Source organism: Leopardus geoffroyi, chromosome D3, assembly GCF_018350155.1.
Source record: "Leopardus geoffroyi isolate Oge1 chromosome D3, O.geoffroyi_Oge1_pat1.0, whole genome shotgun sequence".
NCBI classification, from domain to species: Eukaryota; Metazoa; Chordata; class Mammalia; order Carnivora; family Felidae; genus Leopardus; species Leopardus geoffroyi.
In genome coordinates, this window is record NC_059339.1 from 48,619,459 (window position 1) to 48,635,941 (window position 16,483).

At 46.2% G+C, this 16,483-nt stretch overlaps 1 protein-coding gene across 6 annotated transcripts in view; it reads right to left on the reverse strand.

The window, feature by feature from the left end:
- Positions 1–3,574: 3,574 nt before the first annotated feature.
- KCTD1 (potassium channel tetramerization domain containing 1) overlaps positions 3,575–16,483 on the reverse strand; it is a 190,275-nt gene continuing 177,366 nt past the window's right edge. For 5 of the 6 annotated variants that reach the window (XM_045459280.1, XM_045459277.1, XM_045459282.1 and 2 more), the window contains 2 exons: positions 9,406–9,711; positions 3,575–4,548 (listed from right to left, as the gene is read on the reverse strand). In XM_045459280.1, the coding sequence (XP_045315236.1) occupies positions 4,390–4,548; positions 9,406–9,711 (465 nt within the window). In that variant the 3' untranslated portion in view covers positions 3,575–4,389. Of the gene's footprint in view, positions 4,549–9,405; positions 9,712–16,483 lie in introns of those variants that run through there. The other variant, XM_045459278.1, reaches the window with a different exon arrangement.

A 16,483-nucleotide genomic window follows, 5' to 3' on the forward strand; every position in this document is an offset into this window, starting at 1 on the left:
AGGTTTTCTGAGGAAAACGAGGCATTTAAGCACGTGGGCCCTTTGTTCTCCTGTTGGAGAACCTGCTGGCGTGGAGTAGGGCTGCCCCTTTGAATGGGGCACACATGCTGTTGCCTGTCCCCTAATTTATACGACTCACCTGGCCCTTGTAGGCATCTGAGTTTGTCATCTCTGCACCCAGGATGGTGTCTTATTTTCTCATACATCTGCGGATCGTCAGCTCTCAGACTGGTTAGTAGGTCATGAATGGACAAATGGGAAAAACAGCAACTTAACTGTCCCTCACACCAACAGACTGTTTCAACCTGTCAAGCCTGCACACTCCCAGCTGAATATGCATGGTTCCCGGTTTCCATGATGCCCCCAAAGCTCCTGAACACAGTCTGCCCCCAGCCGGGCACCCAAGGTCAACTTCCACTCCTGTCCAGTTCCACCTTCCTTTGCCAGCCCTGTTTCACTCTTCTCCAGCTGACCCAGCTGCATCCCACACCACTCTGCAAACCTGCCTTATGTTGCCCCACTCGGGGCCTCTGCCCTCCTGCGCCCCTTCCGCAAAAGGGTACCTGTCTTTCAAATCCACCTTGATAGTCCTTGCTTTGTAAGTAAGAATGACAGTATCCTGTAAGGCCTAAGCACATGCCCTAATTCTGCCCCTGGGCGTACAGGTCTCTGCCCCCTCCCCCCCTCCCCAGCACTCCCCAGCAGAAACCATGTCACCGTCATCATAGTATCACCGAGATGGAGTTCCTGACGTATTGCAAGGTATGCTCTCAATATTAAGGAGAAAATGCTTCTAATTCATAGTCTGCTTCCTCATCCTACTACAACATGAAACCTTATTTTTCATCAAATAGTGTGTTTCAGCCCTCCTGATAAAGCTCAACCGACATTAGCCTTTATCGTATCATTTACCTAGTGTCTGAGAGTATTAATTCTTTAACTGAGAAATGGGGATAATACAACCTCTAGTGTGGTCAGAAGGATTCAGTGAGTTAGCTGCAGAGAAAGTGCTTAGCGCAGCAAACATGAAGGGCGTGGCTATTATCATTACTATGTAGAAACCCACCTAGTATTTAGAAGCCAGTTTAGAAGTGTCTTCCTTCATTCTATTTTTCTAAAATACTTCTTAGGAGAAAGCAGGTGGAAGATTATAGTTTGTGTGCCTGGCTAAAGAAATGCATTTTGCTCAATAAAATAAAGCAAAGTAAAAGGTTATTTAAAATATCAGTGGTTCAGGCAATAGTAGCTTTCTTAAAAGTATGCTTCTATAGCCACCACGGTGATGCTTGATTCAGGAAAAAGATCACCAATCAGTGTGCAAACTGGTGGGCAAAAGTGTGTTGAACAGGATATTGATAGTCTCACAATTTCAACCCAGAGAGTATTTATTAATCCCAAAGAGAGAAAGCTCCTTTTCCATTGGAGAAATTTGGTGGATGTCACTTAAACTAAGTGGTCAAAATTACCATCACAAAAGCAAAACCATAACTCACATGCAATATGATTTATAAAAGCCAAAAATAAAAACAAAAACAAAAAAATAGAAATAAAAAAATTACCATCACCATTATGGGTCAGATAGACCCTTCTGAAGTGATGTAATAAGGAGATAACATCACCTACATAATATACTTGCAAAAAAAAAAAAAAAAAAAAAAATTAACCTGACTCTACCAATGAGAGACCAACCAGAGAAATCCTGAGACATTAATAAATATAGCACATAGGCCTTGATCAGATCCTCTTTAGGAAAAATGAGCACAGCCACAAAGATCCTTATCGGGATGACCAGTGACATTTGGATACACACTGCAGATTAGATAATAAAAACAGGGCAAAAGGCAACTGTGACTCAATTATATTTTCAATGACCAGCTCTTTCCTGAAGATTCCGGGAATCTGTTATAAAGCCTTGCAGTGTGAAAATTACATGTGATATAGGTTTGCTGCATTGGATTGGATTAGAGGATTAGAGTTTTTGTAGAAAGAATGTGCTTCTGGGTTGCAGTTGTATAAATGGGTATAAGAACTCAGCGAAGAAGAATGTAGATGCTAATCACGCCCACCATGCAGTGCAGTGTTTGTGGGTTGTCTACGAACTGCACAGAGAGTGCTGGGGAAAAGTTCCCGGATGACAACCAGCGGGACAAAGTCCTAAAGCAGGGCGCTTGCTTTATTTCGAGCTTGCAGGAAATGTTGCCTAATGAGAATGGATTGCTGGGAAAATCAGAGTGCGATTTCATTGTCCTTTTGGTACGGCAGCGGGGATGAGCAGGCAGCTGGCAGGAGCGTCCCTGGCTGTCTGGCGTGAGCCAGTGCCGTATTAGCCTCAAATACGGGGAAATCAACCAACCATGTGCAAGACTGGCTGGCAGTCATTAGAGACATCCAGTGTTTGGGCCTGTGTGTTTCAGGGGGGATAGGAGCATTAACAGCTTACTTTTAGTTTCAGAAGCCAGAGATGTTTTCATTACTGGTATCCTCAGGCATAGACTTTTTAATTTAAAAAAAGAAAGTTCAGGATGGAAATCGCCTATCACTACAGGAATGTCTTTGCAGCAGAAACACATGATGGTTTACCTGTCAATCTCACCATCGTGCCGGCTTTATTGTGTCTGGAATGAGGAAGCAGCAGCAGGGAAGACAGGTGAGGTGGGGTACACAGAAGGGCCTCTGGAATCGCTAATACCTTAGAAAAGCTGAAGGCTTAATTCCAAAGTGGTTTTGAGACTTCAGGTTTCTTACCTCTTGGGGCTAATAAGAAAGCGACCATTCTGGCTTAGAACTTCCCTACTTCCTCCAAAGCCATAATGTCCCACTTTTTGGATTTTTTTGGACAGGTGTTATGGTAGATTCAAGTTGGCTACAAATTCTTTTGTCACTCTCCCCAGCAGGGGGTAGATTTTATCTCCCCCCCCCCCCCCCCCGAATCTGGGGTCTCTGTTGAGCCAAGAGACTGTGCAGAGGTGCACTGAGCAATTCCAGGCCTGGCCTTTCAGAGCACCGAGGCTTCCGCTTCCTCCCTCTTAGAACACTTTTGCCAGCAGCAGGGGACCCTCCCTCTTAGACCCCAGCTCCCATGCTGGGATGGGGTCAAGCACATGGCACGGAGGTCCTGAGCCAGTATGGACTGGCAACTCATGGGAAAGCCACGTAGGACAGACATTTCAGCCCAATCTTGCCCCGTGACACCCTCGTCACCCCCTGCCGCAGAAGCGGGCCAGCAAAGGGTAGGCTGCTCAAGAGAACCGCAGAATCGTGACAGAGAATAAGATGTTGCCTTAAGCTGTAAACTTTCAGCGTGGTTTGCCCTGCAGCAACAGATACCTCAAATTTATAAACGAAAAGTTTCACGAGAAGGAAGATCATCTTGCTAACAAAGCACAGGTCAGAACACTTGCCGGGTGGGAACAGAACTGTTTTGAACACACGATAACATCCTTTATCTTTTAGTGGCTTTGACCTCAAAACCAGCCTCAGCTGATGTCTTCTGGTGTCCAACACAGAAAATTCAGAAAAAGAAAAATCTCATTCAAATACAGCTTCATCCTGACATGCGCGTTTCACACAGACCTTATTTTTTAAACAGAGTTTATTGTATTTAATACATTATAAAATTTGAAAAATTGTAGGAAAGCAGCAGACTCAAACTGGAGCAAGTCTAACAAGTAATAATTCTGGCCCCTTTGCAAAACTGATCAGTTTAAAAACAAAGTCATGTTCACATCTGTGAGGCGGGCAAAGAAGTGTGACTTCTGTACAAACTACATTTAAAATTTCATGTCTAATGTCTTTCGAATGCAGTGTGCTCATGAAGAGTTTTTCTGAAGTCCTGCCCGTCCCACCTAAACAGAGGACAGGAAACCTCCATCCTGCAAATAAACTCTATTCAAGGTGTTTTTTTTGTTTTGTTTTTTTTTTAAAAAAAAAAAAAAAAAAGGAAAAAGAAAGACAAAGGAAAAGGAAACAATGGATGGCTGTTGGCAATGAAAACCGTAAGGAGATGCGTCCTCACTGCTCATGGCTTGTTTATCGGTCAGAGGCCTTGGGAGGCCCAGGACACTTCACGGCCATCACAGCACCAACTGTAGCTACCACCTTTTTGAAACTTTTTTTTTTCCTTTTTTTTTGCATTTCCTACCTTTTGACATATATATATATATATTTATATATTTTTTTACACCTTGAGGATATCACTATTCCAATTGTTCCCATATGAATACAGGTGTGGTCTCTATTGGATATCAATGTGTCTGTTTATTCAATTTTAGGTCCAGGACTTGGTTTTGTTGTCCCAGCTGCACATAAATGTCCCTTTTTTGTTTGCGTTATTTGTTGTGTACATTTTTTGTTTTTGTTTTTTCCTTTTTGCATAAGAAATCTGTCCATTTAGTCCAGAGGCTCTTGCTTTATCCGGATGACAGAGGGCCCGCGGGGCGTCCGCCTCAGTTCCCGCCGCAGGACGTACTCGCTGAACTGGGACGAGTCCACTCCTCCTCCACAGGAGGCCACGATTTCAAATCCTCTCTGCTGCAACCTCTCGAGGACCTGCACAAGGCCAAGACAAGCATCTGGTTAGGGGGACACAGGTCCTCTGGCCACACGAACAGCCCAAAGAGGTGTCCTGAAGTTTGAGATCTTGTGCCCACCCCCCGAGTCTCTCTGAGTTTCTGCTTTCAGAGGAAGGCCCTGCACTAAAGGGCAGGAGGGATGGAACGGTTGTGTCCAACACCCAAAATACGCCTTCAAATGCTTGCCGCTCACGTGCCAGTTCATTGGATAGTTACAACCACCTTGCTTATTAATGGGTGGTCAGCCCATTTCATACCCGGGAAAACTGAGGCTCACAGCCTATAAGTGATGGAAGTGGGTTTCCAGCTCAGCTCCATTTGGCCTCAGATGCCACGTTTCTTGTAACATGCAACACTCCCTTCTCTGCAAAAAGAGACGGTTTACCTTTCAAATCTCATCACTAAAATATCTTCTATGAGATGATAAATGATATGGCCAGACAATGATCTGATCTGAATCTACTCAGCCAGTGAGTCATTCTCAACCCATTCACTCTCAGCACCACCACTGCTGAAGTCTGCCTGTACTAACTTCATATATTTCAGTTTGGAAGACGGATGTAATTTCAATGGCAGAACCAATGGACTGCTGAAGACAGTTGAGGTTTATCTACAAGTTTTTGAGTTTGTGGCATTTGAAATAGATTTATTGCCTTGGGTGCATTCAGGGAGGCAAGAGTAATTGCAATGGTTAGATGTTAGAAAACATATCCAAAATAAAGATATTCTAAACTTCTCATATAATAGTAACTTCTCATAAGCTCTTCAGTTTTGAAATCAAATACCTAGTGCCAGAAAGATCCCTGGGTTGGTCACCGACATGTCCGATGGTCTTAAATGTAGGAGACAATTCCTATGCTCTTAGGCAAAAATACAGAAAGTTGATCTACAGCATTGTTTCCTTAGGAATCCAACAAACACTGGACTTGCAAATGTTCCCTGGGATTCTGGCTATAATTAAATTATTTCTACACCACTCTTTTTTTTTTTAATTTTTTTTTTTTCAACGTTTATTTATTTTTGGGACAGAGAGAGACAGAGCATGAATGGGGGAGGGGCAGAGAGAGAGGGAGACACAGAACCGGAAACAGGCTCCAGGCTCTGAGCCATCAGCCCAGAGCCCGACGCAGGGCTCGAACTCACGGACCACGAGATCATGACCTGGCTGAAGTCGGACGCTTAACCGACTGCGCCACCCAGGTGCCCCTCTACACCACTCTAAAGGCAAGATGACTCAATCATAACTTTAAAAAAATTCTGGTTTAAAATTTTGGGGGGAAATGAAGTGGGATGTTATTAACTTTTAAAATGTACTCAACATAAAGCAAACCCTTACTGTTTCCTCTTAAATTACTATTATTTTTTGGTTGCCTACTTTTATGTGGAATATAATTTGCTATTTTGCAAAAAAGCTAACTAGAGATTAGAAAACAATAGAGTAAACTTTCAGAAAACTACAACTTCTAATGCTGGCCAATTAAAAAAAAAAAAAACAAGGGGCGCCTGGTTGGCTCAGTTGGTTGAACATCTGACTTCAGCTCAGGTCATGATCTCACAGTTCGTGAGTTCAAGCCCCATGTCAGGCTCTGTGCTGACAGGGCAGAGCCTGGAGCCTGCTTTGAGTTCTGTGTCTCCCTTTCTCTCTACCCCTGCCCTGCTCACACACACACACACACTCTCTCTCTCTCTCTGTCTCAAAAACAAATAAACATTAAAAAAATTTTTTTTAATAAAAAAAAACCCAAGTCTTTATGAGAACAAAATGAACATTCTAACCCACAGTGCTCTTATTTCTGTAGATATATCCACAATGCATATGCACACCAGTCAGCAAGGGACAGAACGAAGAAAACAATCCCTATGTTCAAAGTCAAGATGTGCTTTGGTGGTAGTTAAATAAAAAGGTGAGGACCCAAGAGCTAAGACTTCTCCAGCAGAGGCAGGAATGTAGCCATTCAGCAAGAAAAACCCCAGTCTGCGTGGCCAAACCACTGCACCGGAAAGGATTCTTTGCCTTCACTGGGAGAGGAATTGAAAAGGTAGAAGCTGTGAGCAATAAAGAACCTAACTCTGATATTGTTTGTCTTGCAGTGATGGAAGGTTGCTAAACTGTTAAATGTGGAAATCCCCAAGCTTCCTCCCTAGGGGGATATCATATATCTAATATGATAATTATTCCATATGACCCAGCAGTACCTTGAATGTGCTCAAAGCTTATTTCTTTTTTTTTTTTTTTTAATTTTTTTTTCAATGTTTATTTATTTTTGGGACAGAGAGAGACAGAGCATGAACGGGGGAGGGGCAGAGAGAGAGGGAGACACAGAATCAGAAACAGGCTCCAGGCTCTGAGCCATCAGCCCAGAGCCTGACGCGGGGCTCGAACTCACGGACCGCAAGATCGTGACCTGGCTGAAGTCGGACGCTTAACCGACTGCGCCACCCAGGCGCCCCTAAAGCTTATTTCAAAGTAATGCAAACAGCTATGCTCCTTGGCCATTTCTTTTTAAACATCAATTTGTTAATAACAAAATTCCTTAAAGTTAGTGATCACTTGGGAATATTAAATCACTCCAGGGCTGGGCTGGAGGTATCAGGTCTTGTGTGTCTTATCCCAAAACCTGTGAATGCCTAGAGGACGGTGCCTATTTCTTGGTCGGTGGAGCAGGAAGCTGGAGTCATCGATTATGTCGTGGTCGTGTCATGGCTGTGTCACCGATGATGTTAATCCAGATGAAAATGTCCACACCTGATCAGACTTGAATGACTGGGAAACTTGTCAGGCATATGAATTTGTCCCACAGCCTGAGTGGTGGGGCTGGGGTTTTGTGTGAGAGATGGGGCCCTAGAGAAGCAATGCTGTCCCGGCTCTGATGGGCACTGCCTCCTCCCTCCATCTGGAGGGGGGCTGGGGCAGGGAGCGCGTGTAGGAGGCAAACGGCTTTCAGAGCTTCAATTAACACCGGGCCTTGCAGGTGCACCTCTGGCCCCATCCAACCCAGCGGCCACCACACTGGCTGCCAGCGTGTGCCTTTCTCCAGCCCTCCCAAGACACAGCTCCTGCCAGCATCTCCTGTTGTTTTGTTCTCGGACGCCTGTTTGTAAATTTTAAAAATTGTAAGTAGTGGGGTGCCTGAGTGGCTCGGTCAGTTGAGCGTCTGACTTTGGTCATCATCTCATGGTTCATGAGTTCTAACGCAGAGCCTGCTTCGGATCCTCTGTCTCCCCCGCTCTCTCTCTGCCCCTCCCTCACTTGCTCTCTCTCAAAAATAAAATAAACATTTACAAAAATTATAAATAGTTGTGGAACAATCTTCAAGAGGCAGAATAGTAGAGTGGGTGCTTCTAGTCTTTGAGCTGTGGGAGGGGTTTTATTGGGTCAATAAAGGCATAGGCCCACTCCAATTAAAAAGAGGTCGGGAGGGGGTGCCTGGGTGGCTCAGATGGTTGGGCGTCCAACTTCGGCTCAGGTCATGATCTCGCTGGTTTGTGAGTTCGAGCTCCGCGTCGGGCTCTGTGCTGACAGCTCAGAGCCTGGAGCCTGCTTCAGATTCTGTGTCTCCCTTTCTCTCTACCCCTCCCCTGCTCACACTCTGTCTCTCTCTCACAAATAAATGAATTTTAAAAAAGGGGGTGGGTGGGAGAAACCCCAAGCCCTTACTCCATTGACTTCAAATCATTTTGAGTGACCTAGACCTGGAGTTAAGACCCAGATGTGCCTCTGCTTTCTCATCAGCAAGACAGGGGGGCTAACAGCGCTGACCCATGAAGACGGTTACAAGTAGACAAGGCACATACAACCCTTGGCGCGGGGCTGCCACACGTTCGTTACGATGATGAGCAGACCGACCTGCGTCTAAGGGACTCAGCACCTCACGTGTAAACCCACCTTCTGAATTCCACCCGTCTCCTCCCATAGACTTCTCTATCTCAGAAAACAGGAATCCCATTCATCCAGTTCCTGGGTCAAAAATCGTAGTCATCCTTGGCTTCTGTCTTAGAACCCACAGCCACTGTCAGAAACCTTGTTAGCTCTACTACATTCCTGACATTCAGAATCGGACGCTTCTCAACTGTTGCTAACTGGTCCCTTTGCTTCCGCTGTTCTCCCTTTGCTTCCCTCTGCTGCCGGAGGATTCATGTTCGGAGCTGAGTTACATCATGCCACGCTTTTGCTCAAAATCCTCAAATGGCTTTTACTCACACAAGCAAATGAATGAAAACCAAAAGAAACAAAACAAACAAACAAAAAATCTCAGGGTGCTTCCCGCCGCCCAGGAGGCAATCCGTGATCTGTTCCCAGCCACCTGCTGGCCTCGGGTCTCAGGACTCCCTGTCTCTCACTTTCTTCAAGCTGCGCGGGCTCTCCTTGATACCCCTCCTCACACCATGCCGACTCCTACCTCGGGATCTTCACAGGTAGGCCCTCTACCTGTGGGCCCTCTACCTGGGATGCCCATCTTCACAGGTAGGCCCTCTACCTGGGACGCCCCATCCCAGCTACTCTCTCTTCTCACTACCTGGCCACCATTTCTGTTGGTTACTGTTTGGCTCCCTCGTCTTTCCCAGAATGGAAGTTCCCTGAAAATACAGCTATTGTCTATTTCTTCGTCTCCTAGCGTTCCAGTGCTCACACGGGCACCGGCTTGTAGTGTGTGTTCAACAAATACCTGTGCAATGATTGAGTGCCCAGAGAGTGAACGGGCCTACCTACCCAGAAGTGATGCCACATGAGAGTTTCCCAGCTCTCTGGACGGAAGGCACTGTGTGAAGGCAAGGTTAAGTAACAGCATTAAGAGCGACATTCGATTCCACACGGTATACGACAAGGCTGTACCTGGACCGAGTTGAGGTGACAGTAGCCATTCAGTGGAAACCTAATGACGTGTGTCGAGTCATGATTCCAGCCTGCGTTGACAGAGTTACACATCACATCGCCGATCTCTGGAAACACTTCTTCTATCAAGGATTTGTCACCGCTGAGCGTGATCCTTTCTCCCAGGTCTGGGGCGACACGCACCACTAGGCACTCGCAGGGCCTTGAAAAGCGACCAGTTTCTCTGTCCTGCTTCCATCTTTCCATCTCCAACAACATGGGCTGAAGCTGAAAATATTTTGCCTCTTCATATAACAAAGTGTAGTCCTGGCAAAACAAACAAAAAAGGCGTTTCATAGCGCAAAATACAAACACAATGCGCTGAAGATGTCCACAGGTAAGAGGTGATTTTTTTCCACCTCTGTTACTTTGATAATCAAATCTACGTGTGAATTTTTCACTCACAACACAACTCCACGTGCATTCATTCATTCCTTCATTAATGCATTCAGCGATGATAAAAAGAGATAAGAGTATTAAGGGCCAGGCAGGCCCTCTTCTAAATGCTCCCCATAAATTAAACCCTGTAGCCGCCCCCCCCCCCCCCCACAACAGCCCTGTGGATTTGGAACCATTATTATTCCCACTGTGCAGATGAGAAAACGGATGTGAGAAAGGCTGAAGCCACGACTTTTCTCTTTCAGTAAGGAGTGCCTCTGGGCATTTAAAATTCGTGTGGTGAGAATCCACTTTACGTCCTCCAGAAGGAGCCACATGTAGGTCGCAGTGAGGGAGGCGCAGGTGCACTATTCACGGGAAGCCCATGCTCCCCGTCACCTTCGCTGGCAGCTCAGAATTCGTGGGAGGCAGGGGGCAGCATGAGGCGGGAGGGCGGCCGGAGACGGTGGCAGTGGGCGCCTGCAGGGCACACGCCGGGCGCGGCTTTGACCTAAGCGTGGGTGCTGACCTGGGATGGTCTGGGGGAGGCGGAGGCACCGCCCTCGACGCTGCCATGCTCAAAGGACGGAGGCAGACCTCAGTCCACGATCCCTGCCGGACAGGTGTGCACGAAAGGAAACCCGTCCCTTTCTGAAACCACAGCCACCCACTCTTTGACTCTTGCCTTAAAACAAAATCTACTGAATTAGAACAGAAATCTGGCAAGCAGGTATTAACACACACACGTGTCACTGAATGGGAGGCCTTGGGAGGCAGTGACGCAGGAAAAGGGAGGGAAAGGAGGAAAAGGGAGGCAACAACGCAGGAATGATGTTATCAAGCAGGTCAGTACGGTCTACGCGTAGCTACGACCACAATTGTCTCCGGGTGTGAGGCAAGTGGGACACTTGTCCGGACACGTTGACTGAGAACGTTTTAATGAGCTGACACAGGCGTGTCTGCCGTCCCTCCTCGGGCTGGAGCTGGCAGGCGGTGCCTGGTGCCCGCAGCAGAGCCGCCCTGAGAGCCCGGGGCCCGAGTGCGGCCCGAGGCCTCGGCCACCTGGATGGGATGGCGCACGGAGAGGATGACCACAGGAAAACGGGTTCTATTTGGCACTCTGCTCTTTTTCTTGCAAATCAAGCGGCAAAGGCAGCAGCGGCAGTAGCATCATGCAGGGCCTCCAGAGAAAAAAGCATGGACAGGTGAGAAAGTCCCAGCGGGCCTCCAGCCGGGTCTTCCGCTTTCTGTGGCGGGACACCTGGGCCAGGTGAAGACGCTGCCCCAGATGCCCCTCAGCAGAACGGACCGCTTCGGTGCTCTGTCTTCTCCCGGCAATGCCATTATTGCAGGAGTCCCGGTTCCCTGCTGGAGAGGAGCCCACTGCCCTCATCATCTTCCTTGCACATCCTGGCACCTGACCCATAGGAGGTTCTGTTTGGTTTGAGGAGAGGAGAATAAAGCTGAGGTGTGGCCACGCTTAGGAAAGGACAGAAGTGAGGCCCCCTCAGCCTGAGGGTGGGAGTGGGAAGATGGCCGGTTCCTCCTGGATACCTGGGACCCCCACTGAAGTACATCAACCATGAGATGCTGACCTCAATCTTTTACTTACTTATCCAGATGACAGCTCTCAAGGAGATTTAAAAACAGCATTGACAGTTGACAAGCAGTAGAAATGAGAACTTCTGCTACTAACTTTTTATTATCCTATGAGAATTAAAAATTTTAGCACAAGGCGTGCCTGGGTGGCTCAGTTGGTTAAGTGTCTGACTTCGGCTCAGGTCATGATCTCGCGGTTTGTGAGTTTGAGCTCCGCATCGGGCTCTGTGCTGACGGCTCAGAGCCTGGATCCTGCTTCGGATTCTGTGTCTCCGTCTCTCTCTGCCCCTCCCCTGCTCACGCTCTGTCTCTCTCTCTCTCTCAAAAATAAATAAACATTAAAAAAATGATAACACAAGAAAGAATCTGGACTCCAGTGAAAATGTCATCAAGTCTTCAAATCTGAGACTGCTTAAAGCAGTTTTAATGACCAACTTTGACCCTCTGGAGGAATCCTTTCAAACACTGCTGAATAGTGACCATTAGCCTTTGATTAAATGCTTCCAGTGATGGGAAGCTTACTATCTAACAAGGCACAGCACTGACTTTGTTGGCCGCTCTGATGGTTGTAAGTTTTTCAGTTAGAAGGACCTTAATTTCCCTGTAGTTCCAACTTACTTGTTCAGACTCTGCCATCTGGGGTTATATGATCCTAAACTTTCTTTGACCTGTTAAACCTTCAAACATCTGAACACAACTGTTACGTCTTAGTATTATTCAGGCTGAAAACACCCCATCTTTTCAGCTCTTTTTCATTCGTTATGACCTAGAGGTCCTTCAATATCTGATGTGTGCTTGACTTTGTCAACATACTTCTGAAAACCCAAACCCAAACTGGACCTAACATTTCAGATGTGATCTGATGAGCACGCTGTGAAACCTTCACTTGTCCGGACATTCTAACCACTATTAAAGCAGCCTGCATTCATTTCCTATGGCTGCTGTAACAATCACCACACACTTAGTGGCTTAAAACCACAGAAATTTATTCTCTTACAGTTCTGGAAGTCAGAGGTCTAAAATGGGTCATTAAGGTAAGAGGTCTAAAGGGGTCTGGACATTCTAGAGGAGAATTCATATCCTTGCCTTTTTCAGCTTGCAGAGGCAGCCCACATTCCTTGGCCTGTGGTCTCACATCACTCTGACCTCTGCTATTGTCACATCTTCTCTGACTGTGACCCTCTTGCCTCCTTCTTTCACTTGGACCCTTGTGAGTGCACTGGGCCCACCTGGATTATCCACAATAATCTCCCAATCTCAAGACCCTTAACTTAATTAATCACATCTGCAAAGTCCCTTCTGCCATGTTAAGTGATATATTCCTCCTGCCATGTTAAGTGATATATATTCCATCATTCTGCCTACCACACGGCATCAGCCTGTATTAACTTTCTTGGCTGTCCTGTTACCCTATTAGTTTATAGTTTGCTTACTGTGGCGTTCCCATACCTTTTCCTTAGAGCTGCTACTGAGCTAGGCCCTTCTCTTTCAGCATTTGTGAAAAATTTTAAACCCTCCATTATGTATCCCTCTTCAAATTGTTGGAATTTGTCCTAACATACTGAGAAAATGTGGATTCTTTCATCCAATGTTCTGCTTTCTCTCTCTCTCTCTCTCTCTCTCTCTCTCTTATCATTTTGAGCCAGGTGTTGTGTTTCTAGATGTGTAGACGGCTACATGCAGACCTTGGTTCAGGTTGATGCTCAGGTAGTAAACGAAGACTCTGGATTCTGGCTGTTCAAATAGTTATAAAACCTAGAATTCGGAGATCAGTCAGCCCATAACTGTGGCATTTGCTGGGTGTCTTGTTGAAATGCCATGTGTTTGGGTGGGACTCCAAGGGGAAGGCTGGACACGTGGGAGGGCCCAAGTCTCTGTACTGCCCAGAGACTCTCCTTAACTATTTTGGGCTCCAGTCTCCTTATCTATAAAATGAGAGGAATCAATTCCTTCGAAGTTGCTTCCAGCCCTGATATCCGAGTCTATATCCATGACAATGTCCTGACCCACCAGTTTGTCTACCATAACCTGAAGGTAATGGGGCTAACAGGACTTGGGGTTACAGATCCTCCAATGCTGACTCTGAATCTTCACCCTCTTTCCCCCCTGAGTTCACGAGCCACATGGGTAATCCACTCTGAGGTCTGGCCATGGCCTGACAGAGTGCCTCCCTATACGATGCTGCTCGTGTTCCTTGTTCTCTGCTCCTGAACAATGAGGGAAACACTGGCCGTTATTAGACTTTTGGCCCTGCTCAGTGATTTCTCAAGGATTCTGCCAGTGGTTACTGAAGCGAAGTTTAAAGGGGTCCCCTGAAGACCATCTTGTACCCTGGGATGTATCTCACGGGGCCCGGTCTTGAACTCCTTCAGGCCACCAGGTGTTCTTTTACTCTCTCTTGACCATCTGGCTTCATCTCTTCCTTTACTGTGCTGTTCCTTCCGGTCTCTGGGGTGGAGCACCGTCTGCACCGGGGCAGCGGACGCTGGAGAACAGCCGAGCGCCGGGCTCCCCTTGGCCATCGGCCCCCCACGCTGACTTGCCTCCAAGCGTCTGCCAGCTCAAGAACTAAAAAGGCCCTTCTTGTTTTTGTTATCATTTTCTGCACGGTTAAGCTCACACTGGCCATTCGCTTTCTTGGCGGGCTCCTTTATAGTCGTCTTTCTCTACTTCTAACACACGTTTCCAGTCTCAGCTCGTCGGAGATCGCCCCGTGGAGCCGACTCATACCCACAGCTGCTTTTCTTAGGAACCTCATCCTCCTTTCCTTCCTCAATTGGGATCATTTAATTCTACTGTCTAAATCCCGTATTTTTTAGAGTTTACCAAGTTTCTCTTTAGACCCCCTGACCTTGTGTTCATTTCCTTCTGCTCTCTGAATCTTTTGAAATCTTCTTTCCTTATACCTTGGTTCCTATCTGGCAACACCCACTGTTCCTTTCTTTGGTTGTTCTTCTAGACAACGCTGTCTCTTATCCCTAAGGTATGAGGTGGAAATGGGCAGGAGTTTATGGGGCAGCAGCAGGTGTGGCCCCAGATTTCCTTTTGAAGAAAATGAAACCCAAAACTACATTTGCTTTTCAGCAAAGCAACTGCAGAATGTACTAGATGCTGTCACTCGTCTGCCCTGCTTCTATGCCAATTTTACCTTCCCTAATTAGGAAAGTATCATCCATATTTCTTGTGTAGCCTCACATTCAGGTAGAGGGAAACAGATTATTCACAGACCTATTATCACATTTAACGAATTTTAAAATCCTAGAATACATATTTTTAAAATCAGAAATTTTTTGAGATTTACGATAGTTTTTCGAGGCAGAGAAAGATCAAGATCCCATTTTACAACGAATAAATTGAGCTTTTCTAGGACCTTGGAGATAGGTACACGGTACCTAAGTATGGGTGGACTTCAAAATGCAAATGGACCCACGTCTCCAAAGCTTATTTCTTGATTAAATATTTGGAATTCAGAAAACATTCTCCCCAGGGGGAGGAAAGTCATTTACACCGTGTATTAGTTCCCAATTGCTGCTGTAAGAACTTACCACAGATTTGGTGGTTGAAAACAATACAGATTCACTCTCATACAGTTGTGGAGGTCAGAAGTCTGGAATGGGTCTTAGGCAGGGCTAGCTAGCCGGTGGGGCTGCCTTCCTTCAAAAGGCTCCAGGGGACAATGCGTTCCCTTGCCCTTTCCAGCTCCTAGGGCTGCCTGCATTCCTTGGCTCCCGGCCAACAACCACATTCCTTCCTTCATCACATCTTCTCTGACTTTGACCCTCCCCACTCCCTCTTTCAGTTATAAGGACCTTTGTGATTCCACTCTGCCCACCTGGATTATCCAAGATATTCTCCCCATTTCAAGACCCTTAACTTAATCACAGCTGCAAAGTCTCTTTTGCTGTGTAAGGTAATATATTCTGGGGATTAGGATGTGGACCCCCTTGGGGACCATTATTCAGCTTGCCACACACACTTACTGATTCCACCAAACAGTTCAGAAATTCACTTAACTCCTAATGGCCTTGAAATTTTACACAGCAGTTGGCACATCCTTAAACTCCAAAGGCAAATCAGTCACTTATTCATTTTAAAATCTGTTAAACGTGCCGGATGCCATGCTAGGCACTGTGGGTTCTGGGGAATGCGTCCAGTTCGTCCCGGGAGCTCCTCTTCACTGCCCTGGGGCCTCCCAGGACGCACTTGGCTCCCTAGAAGGCAGGGCATGTAAATATCAGGGGACCCACAAAGGAGGGACACCAAGAAGATGAGAGGAAATGAAGGATTTTATAGTTTACATTTCAAAAATAGCATCCAGGTAGTAGTCATAAGGAAAATAAAAAAAATCTTTGCGGGACTTAATTTCCTTTAGTTTCAAAGATTTTTTTCTTTCCTTCCTTTCTTTCTCTTCTCTCTCTCACTCTCTTCCTCCCTCCCTCCCTTCATTCCTTCCCTCCCTCCTCTTTCTTTCTCTCTCTCCCTCCCTTTTCTTTCTCTTTCTTTCTTTCTTTCTTTCTTTCTTTCTTTCTTTCTCTTCTCTCTCCCTCCTTCCCTCCTCTTTCTTTCTCTCTCCCTCCCTCCCCTCCTTTTCTTTCTTTCTTTCTTTCTTTCTTTCTTTCTTTCTTTCTTTTTCTTTCCTTCCTTCCTTCCTTCCTTCCTTTCTCCTTCCTTCCTTCCTTCTCTTCTTTTTAGGTGAGAGGTGGGCCACCATAATTTTTTCAGTATTTTTTCAGGTGTCTAAAACTCTTTATTCCCCTAGTTCTGCAATACTTTTTTCCTTTTTTTTTTCCTTTGAAAGGACTTACTATTTTTACAGCAGTTTTAGGTTCACAAAGTACAGAGGTTTCCCCTATACCCCTGTCCCCACACATGCACAGCCTCCGCCATTTTCAACATCTCCCACCTGAGTGGTGCATCTGTTACAACTGATGGACCTACATCACCCAAAGTCCACAGTTTATACTAGGGTTCACGTTTGCCCTTGTACATTCCATGGGTTTGGACAATGTGACATGCAATGACATGTGTCCACCCGTTCACTCCTCCCACCCCTCAATCCCCT